At 51.5% G+C, this 9371-nt stretch overlaps 1 protein-coding gene across 1 annotated transcript; it reads left to right on the top strand.

The window, feature by feature from the left end:
- The first annotated feature begins 415 nt into the window (after nucleotides 1-415).
- TOE1 (target of EGR1, exonuclease) lies at nucleotides 416-7546 on the top strand. The gene is made up of 6 exons (XM_073358314.1): nucleotides 416-470; nucleotides 664-704; nucleotides 2083-2241; nucleotides 3295-3554; nucleotides 4699-4870; nucleotides 6698-7546. The coding sequence occupies exons 1-6, from the start codon at nucleotides 416-418 to the stop codon at nucleotides 7544-7546; spliced, it is 1536 nt and encodes a 511-aa protein (XP_073214415.1).
- The last annotated feature ends 1825 nt before the right edge of the window (nucleotides 7547-9371 follow it).

Raw genomic sequence — 9371 nt, 5'->3', positions numbered from 1 at the left:
TGTCCCCACTATGCTTGTGCCTATTTGATATGGTTGTGGCTGTCTCTGGGAGTCTGTTCCATACACTTCATTATCCTTGGAGTAGGGAGGCTTCTCCAGAATTCCACCCAATCTTCCTCCTGCTTCATTTTGATCCTCTCCTTGATGTAAACTTGTTAGTCTTGTGTTTTTGAGGTTTCCCCCTTCTTTGAATGTCCAGGGTATCCCTCAGTAGGGGCCCATCTGAATCTTCTTACCAGGGAATATAAACCTTAGTTTACGAGCCTCTTGTCATAGGACCCAGGAGACCTTTTATCCCCCTTTTGCCAGCTGCTTCATCGTCCATTCTGCAATACACTGCCCAGACTTGTGTACGATATCCCAGATGAGCTGTCCTTGTTTAGCTCCTTTCAGTTCCTGCATCCCAAAGGACTTGATGGTTGATGTGAAGCACCTTCGATCTTGTGTGCTGCAGGAGGCAGTACCTGCTGGTAGGTGGAGGAGAGCATTCTTCTGTCAAACGTGCAGCAGGATTTAAATTGGCACCTAGCTCTTCGGTTTAGCTGCTTCCTAACTGATTGTGAGAGAGTAATTAGTTCATTCTGAGGAGATGTTAATCTCCGCGTTGGACTTTAAGGGGAGGAAACATGAAGATTACTAACCAAATCTCCCCTCTCTCTGCAGGAGCTAAGTGGTCTCGGGGCGAGGAAGAGTCTGCTAAACCAGTAAGTAACGTGCTGTTCTTGAATGCCAAACCCTGCTCCTAGATGGAGTGCTGTATTCAAATTTACATTCATTTTCATACTGGTCTTAAAATAGCATCTCTTTGGGTGCCTTCCTGCCAAAGGGGTTTTACTCCTGCTGTTAGGGATGGAACCTCCTCTTGCTGTTTTTCCTGCTGCTCTGTCCCGCTGGTAGAAGAGAGCGAGGCTAGCAGCCACACTGCAAGCACAGTTCCTTCTGGAAATTGTCACTGGGAGACTCAGCTGAAAGCAACATTCCAGCTGGTGGGACTGGGAGAGAGCAGGCCTCAGACTTGGGATTGCGGAGGTTGCAGTCTGACGCTTTCTGGTGGTGCTACTATGTCGTTCACAGAACTGAAAGTTCTGATTGTTCTGTAGTTGAATTTATATAGGACCTGAGATCTCCAGCCTTTTCAGGCAACGGTTAGGCTTACCATACTGAGAATGCAGAGGTACCAACTGGGACCCACCTCCTTCCAGTTAGGTGGGTCCTGTGCTCTCACCTGTCCTGGACCTCGAGCTGCTGGTAGTTGTGAAAATGGGGGTGGGAACAGTCTGATCTCCCTGGTGCAGAGACTGTACAAAGCGAAAGGGAGACAGGAGCAGCAACAGCAACCCTGGAGCCCTGAATAAGGGCTCTTCACTAAGGTGGGGGGAAGACGAGTCTGCCACAGAACCTGAAGCCCCCATAGCTGCCATCGGTAGCGGTTTGTGCCTCAAAGAGAACAGTAAACTGTGTGTGGTCATTGAATTAAGACTGCTTCTTGCTGCCCCAGCTGACCTCTCCTCTCTCAATGCAGATGTATTGAAGAGAGATACAAAGCGGTCTGCAATGCTGCCCGAACACGCTCTGTCCTGTCTTTAGGAATTGCTTGTTTCAAACAGCTCCCAGACAAGGTATGTTGCCTGCTCAACCCACTCCTGTCTGTCGTCATAGCTGGAGAAAGCGTAGCAGGAGCCAGTGTCTTAGTTACAAGGTAGTGACTTGGCTAAAGGGGCCTTTCATATGATGCTGCTGGTTCTCAGGGGATGGCTGTGCTAGAGATTCATGTACCAGTAGGTCTGTCGTGATAGGGCACCCTTCTGTAGGCGGCAGAGTTTCTGCTGCAGGGGCTCACAGTGAGGAGCCCAGCTCCAGCTCTCACTGAAGTCAAAGGCACTTGCAATGCTGCAGGAGGTCCGAGTCCCTGGCTAGGCTGGGCTGTAGAAGGTGAGTGGTGGGAGATGTTGCTTTGAGTTCCCATCTCTTTCTTTCCGGTCCCAGCCTCTAGTGAAACACCTGCTTGGGAGTCCCAGGCCATGGCTGTATGACTTGTCTTACTGGCTTCTCTAACTTTCCCCTGTTGATTTGCCTCTTCAGTCTGAGAATACGTACCTCTCCCAAATCTACAACCTGACCCTGCTGTGTATGGAGGACTATATCATCGAACCTCAATCCGTTCAGTTTCTGGTGCAACATGGCTTTGACTTCAACAAACAGTACTCGCAGGGGATTCCCTACCACAAGGGCAATGACAAGGTACCTCTGTGCATCGGGGAGATTCCCAGCCCCAAGGTCCCCTCTGTTTATCCTCCACTTCACGGTAATTAAAGGGGAAGCTCTGCTCTAATGGCTGCTCAGGTACAACCCTCCCAGCTGGAGGAGGAAACCTGATCCCCAGCCCTGTCTGCTCCAGGCTTTCACAAAGGGAGATCTTTGGGTGACAGAGCTGGGGGGCTGCATGACGTTTGAGCGGGAAGTGGATTGTGCTGATCCAGTAAGGAGTTCCAAACTGCTTCTCACTCTTCTTCGCGTGGCTGATGTAAATGTAGAGCAAGTACTATCATTTTACGATTTAGATGGTTAAGCCAGGCAATTGCGTCTGGAGTATTTGTGAATCGGGCATTGAGTTGTTCTGTGTTCCATCGTCTGTTCTGAGCAACCACAGTCGCATACCGGAGGGTCTTTAATTTTCCATTTGTGCAGCAAGTATCCGCATCTGCCATGGCTTGGGCGGATGTGGTTTACGGTTGCTCGTGAGCTTTGTGGGATATCACAGGGATCTACTGTGTCGAGTCTTTCATGTGGTGTGTGTTTGTGACTTCTTGTGAACTTCATTCAGCTTTCCAAGCTTCATCAGGGTTGTAGTTGCATTCTTGAAGGTTAAATGCGTGGGTCCAAAAGGGCTTACATGACTTCAGACGGTGGTGAGGGACGTTGTTAAGGGCCTGGTGGATGGGAAGACGTTCATTTTCCACGATCCTCTGGAGTTCCTGGACTGGTGTGCAGAAATGCCTTGTGGGTTGAGTAGTGCTGCTAGGGGCAAGCTAATCCCCAGGGCCAGGAGAGGGTGCTGGAGGGCCAGGCCAGGGATCCTGACTGCACTGTCTGTTCTCCCCTCACGTCCAGCCTGCATCTGGCTAGGAGCCACTGTCCCCATGCTACTGGGCCACTCTTATCCAGAATGAGCAGTGGGTGGGTCTCGCTTCAGTAGCAGAGGCTGGGGACAAGGGCCTCCTGGCACAGGGCACACAGTGGCTATATGGAAGAGAGCAGATTGAGGCTCACTAACTTTAACCCTTGCCTTACCAGGGCAACGAGAACCAGAGCCAGAACGTTCGTGCTTTCTTCTTGGAGCTGATCCGAGCAAAGAAACCCCTCATTCTGCACAACGGCCTGATCGATCTGGTATTCCTGTACCAGTGCTTCTACGCCCACCTCCCTGACAGTCTTGGCACCTTCACTGCTGACCTTTCGGAGATGTTCCCAGCTGGGATATATGATACCAAATACGCCTCTGAGTTCGAGACCCGCTTCGTAGCCTCCTATCTTGAGTACGCCTACAAGAAGTGGTATGTGTCACTTCATGCACTTCAAGGGCTTGGGGGAGGTTCACTGTCTTCCAGACACCAACAGATCGGGGTCTTTCTACACTGCCCTGCTCACGCATCCCATAGAGATGATCACATTTTTCTGCTCTGTGCCTCTGTTCCATCCTGAGGATGGTGGCATGAGGACAAGCTCTGATTTCCTTAGAGCTCAGGTGGAGAACAAGTACCACGAAGACCAACATCTAAGCAAGGAAGATGCTGTCTCTGCAGATTCCCCTTGTTAAATAATCCAGCAGAGGAGTCAGTGCAGCTATAAATGGAATTGAAATATTGGTGTTAAAATCAGACTGGTTGCTGATGGCCCTTCCGCTGCCATGGCAAACAGGCGTCAGCTCCGCAGTGCTCAGGCACTTTCTCTACTGTGGCCTTCCCTTTAACTGTGACTATCGTGTCTCACTTTCCCACTGAGGGGCGCATGCTCCTTGTTCCGGGGTGTAAGCATTCCCTTCTTCATCCCACCCAGAATTCTCTCCTGCTGGGGGTATTTCCTGGCAGACTTGAGTTGGAAGCAGCCATGTGCATTGGTCTCGTCTATCTCTACCATAGCTAAAGGCCCTAGTTCTGCAGCTGCTACACACTCTGACCTCTGCGTTAGCTGCAGTAGGAATCTGGCCCTGAACCAGATGACTGGCAGTGGTGCAGCCCACCTGAATCTCTCCCCTAAACTTCACCCAGTGGTTTTAAATCTGTTTTTAGCACCTGTTTTGGGAACTAGGAGTCAAGAACTGCAGGAATCTGCTGGATAGTCTCTAGGTCAGCTCTTTGACTTCCCTGTTTTCTGTTCTGAGGCCGTCTCTTCTTCCCTCTGATCAGAACTCATCCAGATGCTAATGGAAGTCATCCACACCGAGAATTGATCCCTTAAGTTATTCCTGTGCTGTGTCAGAATTCTGCATGCTCCTTCTGAGCAGCTTTAGCCAAGTGCCCTGAGATCACTGTACATGGAAAGAACCCTTCTCTAGGTGTGAAGAGAAGGAACCATTAAACATGCCTCATGACAAGAAAAATAGTGAAAAGCTGCCTCTGAGAACAGTTCCCTTTGGACTCCCCCCACTCTGCCCTGGGCTTTCTGCAAAGACCCTAACTGAATCTTTGTGTGTTCCAGCAAACGAGAGAATTGCAAGCGGAAGGATTCCAGCAGCCAGCACCTATCTATTGAATTTTATAACTACCCCGAAAGCATGTCTCCTTACATAGACTATCGCTACTGCTCCCTGGCAGACACTGATCACAATGTGGCAGATACAAATAAGGTCCACGTCTGCGAAACGTTCTCGGTGAGTAGCATTAGCACCTAGGTCCTGCAGCCACAAGTTGGGGAGATAGACTGGGACCTTCTGGTCACCCAGTCTCATAATACAATGACACGGAAACGTAGGTTTCAGAGCAGCAGCCGTGTTAGTCTGTATTCGCAAAAAGAAAAGGAGGACTTGTGGCACCTTAGAGACTAACCAATTTATTTGAGCATAAGCTTTCGTGAGCTACAGCTCACTTCATCGGATGCATTCAGTGGAAAATACAGTAGGGAGATTTGTATACATAGAGAACATGAAACAATGGGTGTTACCATGCACACTGTAAGGAGAGTGATCACTTAAGGTGAGCTATTACCAGCAGGAGTGGGGGAAACCTTTTGTAGTGATAATCAAGGTGGGCCATTTCCAGCAGTTGACAAGAATGTCTGAGGAACAATGGGGGGTGGAGGAATAAACAAGGGGAAATAGTTTTACTTTGTGTAATGACCCATCCACACCCTGACTTTATTCAAGCCTAAGTTAATTGTATCCTGAAATGTAGCAAATTCAAAACTGAAAAGGAAACATTCTCACAACCCACAATTAGCCTTTGGAACTCTCTGCCAGAGGGTGAGGCCATAAATTCTGTTGATTCAGGAAGGGATTAGACACTTACGTGGCTAATAGGAGTGTCACTGATTAACTGTTCTGAAAGGGATATAAACACTTTTTTGCTTCAGGGAACAAGCCAGCGTCTAACTAATGGGGGTTAAAAGAACTTTCTGTGGGCAGTGTACCCCACCGCTGCCTCCAGAAGGGTTTCGGATACCTTCCTGCAGGCAGAAGGAACTGTCTGCTGGCTACTGACCTAGATTGCCCACTGGCCTGAGCTAGTCTACAGACTCCTATACTTTAAATCAAATTCATCCTTGGTGTAACTCCACTGACACACAAGCTCCAGCCTGACCATGGCTAAGGCTACGTTTTAGTCACGGTGGGTATTTTTAGTAAAAGTCATGGACAGGTCATGGAACTGTGACCTGTCCGTGACTTTACTACAAATACCCACCGTGACTAAAACTTTTAGGTGGGGGGCTGTGGGTGCTTCAGGGGGAGGAGGGAGGGGAAGGGCTGGAGCCTGCTGGTGCTGAGGGGAGGGTTGGCTGGTCTGGCAGGGGTTTCCTACCCGGGTTTCCTCCACGTTCCTGCAACTCCTAGGCAGTGGAGGGGCCAGGGGGCTCCACTACGTCTGTCACAGCACCTGTTGGCCGGGAGCCACAGCCAAGGGGAGCTGTGGGGGCGGGACCTACAGGCGGCATGTGGCACGGAGACCCCCCCCCCCCAGCCCCTTGCTGCCTAGGAGCTGCAGGGCCATGCCAGTGGGAACCAGGGAGCCCCCCACTCTGAGGTAAGCGCCCCCCTGAGCCCCCTCCCACACCCCAAACTGCTGCTGCTCGCCCAGGGGCTGCCCAGCTTGGGCAGCCCTGAGTCAGCACCAGCTGCTGCAGAAGTCACGAAATCCATGACCTCCGTGACAGACTCGCAACCTTAACCATGGCCAGTGTTTGGTGTATTTCAGGAAGACATAATCCCACCATGCACATTTACGTGCCTAGCTTTCTTTGTGCAGACCACTTCCTAAAGAGAATCCCTTCCTGGCCTCCATTCCGCTCCCTGGTTGTCAGCCATTCAGTAGCCCATCGGGAAGGATCGCTGATGGTTCAGACCACAGCCCAAACCGCTGCTGAAGCGGGAGCCATCAGTGTCCGGCTGGTAGCAGTACCCACTGCTCCTCACGTGCTGGGTAAAGCAGCTGTAAACACGAAGCTGGTTCCTGTCATGGTTTATGACGTGTGCCTTCCCCACTAGGCCTATGGCTGGTGTCCGAACGGGGTGAAGTGTTCCCGGTCTCACGACATCGACCTCATCATCGACGAGGATGAGAAGTGTAAAGAGGAGAAGCGGAAGAAGCGGAAGCAGAGGTGGAGACGACGGAAGAATGCGGAGGAGTCCATGAAAGAGTCTGAGCAGGGAATGGGGAAGGGCGTGGAGGTGGCTCAGAATGGGGAGGAAGGCCCCCCACGGAAACAAAGCTGTCATGGCAGTCTGCCTGCTGGGAGGGTCCCTGCTCGGGCAGAGGCAGCAGCGAACGTGTCCAGTGAGGAGGGCCCCCTCCTGGAGGTGGAGAGTCCAATTGACATGGACCATGAGCCTGGCTTTGACAGTGCAACAGATGTCAAGCTGGCGGAGGATCTGGAGGGTGCCACAGACCAGCAGAGCACCACTCACCCCGCTGCCCCCCCAGTAGAAACAGACGTCGGTCTCGCTGCCAGAGGAAACACCGTGGACAGCGACCAAGTGAAAGGGCAGCAGTTGGGCACCGATGAGCACAGCTCAACTGTCCACCCACAGAGCTGTTCTGAGTCTAAAGCTGCATCCTCTGCCGGGAAGCGAGCAGCGTCTCAGGAGAGCCGCTCGGAAGGGGGCATTCACCGAGCCGGCTTTGATGCCTTCATGACTGGCTATATCATGGCCTACGTCTGGATGCTTAAGAAAGGAGAGGGCAGAGACTCTGGCTCTGAGCCATGGCTGCCAGACTGTCACAATAAGTTGTATCTCAGTGGGAAATCGGTGCCGCTTCAGATAGTGAAGAGTTTGTTTTCTAAATCCTCCAAAGCCCACAGCCAGAAAATGAAGCTGGCCTGGGCTAGTGGCTAGAACTGGGAGACTCTTGTTTTGTGTTTTCGTCCAGCAGATGAAGGTTCTTCGTTCTGTACATGAAGAATTTAGCAGGAGGGGAGCAAGTTCTTAGTCACGTTTTATTTCTGTACAATTAAATTGCTCCCTACCTGAGTTCCCGTGTGGTCTTCCTTGCCCAGGGGCAGCAGCATTGTGGGTCTGAGACTGCATGGGCTAGCTCTTGCTTTAAATGGGTGGGAGCTCTGTTCTAATGTTGCCATGACTTTCAGTTAGATGGCCTGGGGATGCATCTTTCAAGAAACACAGCCTAGCTCAGCACTCCCTGGGGTAGCTTTAATAGGTGGCCTGCCTCTTCCTCTGCAAGGGGAGGGGAACGGAGGAAGAGGGAGGCTGCTTTAGCTAAACCCATTCTTGCAGGTGAGGGGGCAGTAAGAAGCCAGAATTGTGACTCTAGTTTCTAGAGGTTTGGGTTCCCTCATAAAGGTAGAGAAGGAAGGACACCCCAGCTCCCATATTGCTCATGGGTTGGGGGCAAATATCTTCCCATCTCACCTGGTGGGTTTCCAGCCTTCCCTGGGGCTGGCGGTTTCCTGCTGCCCCATTTCTCCTCCCTTGTGTGAGGTGATATTTCACTCATGTCCCTGAGAGATGGGGCTGTGAGTGGGTGGCATGTCTCCTGTCCCAGTCAGGACAAAGGGAAGGGGGAAGCTGTTCAAACAGGCAGGGACAAGGTGGGGCTTACAGGGCCCCTCTGGCCTGAACTTCCCAACCACTTTCCCACACTGCTCTGACCTTCCTCCACCCTGAGTATTCACTAGTTCTGCAAAGAAATTCTAATGTGGAAGTGTTTGGAACAGCTCATGGGAAAGGAACTGGGCATTAGGAACCCCTTGACCAAATGACCTGCTTTCCTCTCTTTATCTTATCTTAATTCCTTTGTTTCAGAAGGAAGATGTTTAACGCTAACATTCCTACAACCATTCTTCGAAAGTAAAATCAGAGCCTTCAGGGGGAGTTCAGCACTTTAAAATACAGCTCTTCAACAGAAATGTTCATTTCAGGGCAAAGCTTCCAAACAGGCCCCTGCAGCCTGGAGGCCGAGAGTAAGGGACACAATACACACTCTCCCAACCCTGCCGAGGGTAGGGCTTGATCGCTGAGTAGGGGCGTAGCATTGGCACAATCACCACAGCACGTCTCCTTGAGCCGCCCAGTTGCTGTGCCCAGGGGCTTCCTGAAAATCCTACAGCTGGTAGGACCCTTTAGCTTGCTGCACGTTAACACAGGAAAGCCATCCTTGGGGTTCCAGGCCCCTGGGCTTCCCCCTTGAGTCCCAAACCAGGAGACTGACCAGCTCCCCCAACAGTCCTGCCTCAGCCATGATCTGCTGCCCTGCCTCCTTCCTTTGTCTCTCTCCCCCAGATCACCTGGCCTGCACCTCACTTCCTTCTCCAACACCTCCGGCTGATTCTTGGAGCGGCGGGGCCCCAGACATCAGTTGCCAGGCTACAGAATGTTGGCCATTGTCTGTGCCCAGGCAGCCAGACATCAGTCACACCTGCCCTCCTGGAATCTGCAACAATCACACCCCCTTGTTCCACCACCAAGGTACTTGTTCCATACAGTGGGGAAACTGAGGCACAAGCACGGTATTCAGACAAAACATTAAGAGCATTCCCGCTTTGTCACTGTGTTTTTTCCTCGTTCAGTGTGTAGCATTGGGGAGGGGGCAGGTGAGAGCAGAGCCCTATAAAGGCAGCCAGCACACAGAGCTGTAAATGGGAGTTTGGGGAAGGGGTATTTTGGGTGGTTTTCTCTTTTTCCTTGGCAGGACTTCAGGTGG

The sequence above is a fragment of the Lepidochelys kempii genome, chromosome 8 (genome assembly GCF_965140285.1).
Source record: "Lepidochelys kempii isolate rLepKem1 chromosome 8, rLepKem1.hap1, whole genome shotgun sequence".
NCBI lineage: Eukaryota > Metazoa > Chordata > Testudines > Cheloniidae > Lepidochelys > Lepidochelys kempii.
The sequence above is the reverse complement of the archived record's forward strand: the minus strand, read 5'-3'. Positions and strand labels throughout refer to the sequence as shown.

What these genes read in the sequence shown, in the direction of transcription:
- TOE1 (XM_073358314.1), top strand. Translation starts at nt 416, where the DNA reads ATGGTTGATGTGAAGCACCTTCGATCTTGTGTGCTGCAGGAGGCAGTA. An exon ending in AGGAAGAGTCTGCTAAACCA is followed by an intron (nt 705 to 2,082) that starts GTAAGTAACGTG and finishes TTGCCTCTTCAG; the next exon opens with TCTGAGAATACGTACCTCTC. An exon ending in ACGTCTGCGAAACGTTCTCG is followed by an intron (nt 4,871 to 6,697) that starts GTGAGTAGCATT and finishes CTTCCCCACTAG; the next exon opens with GCCTATGGCTGGTGTCCGAA.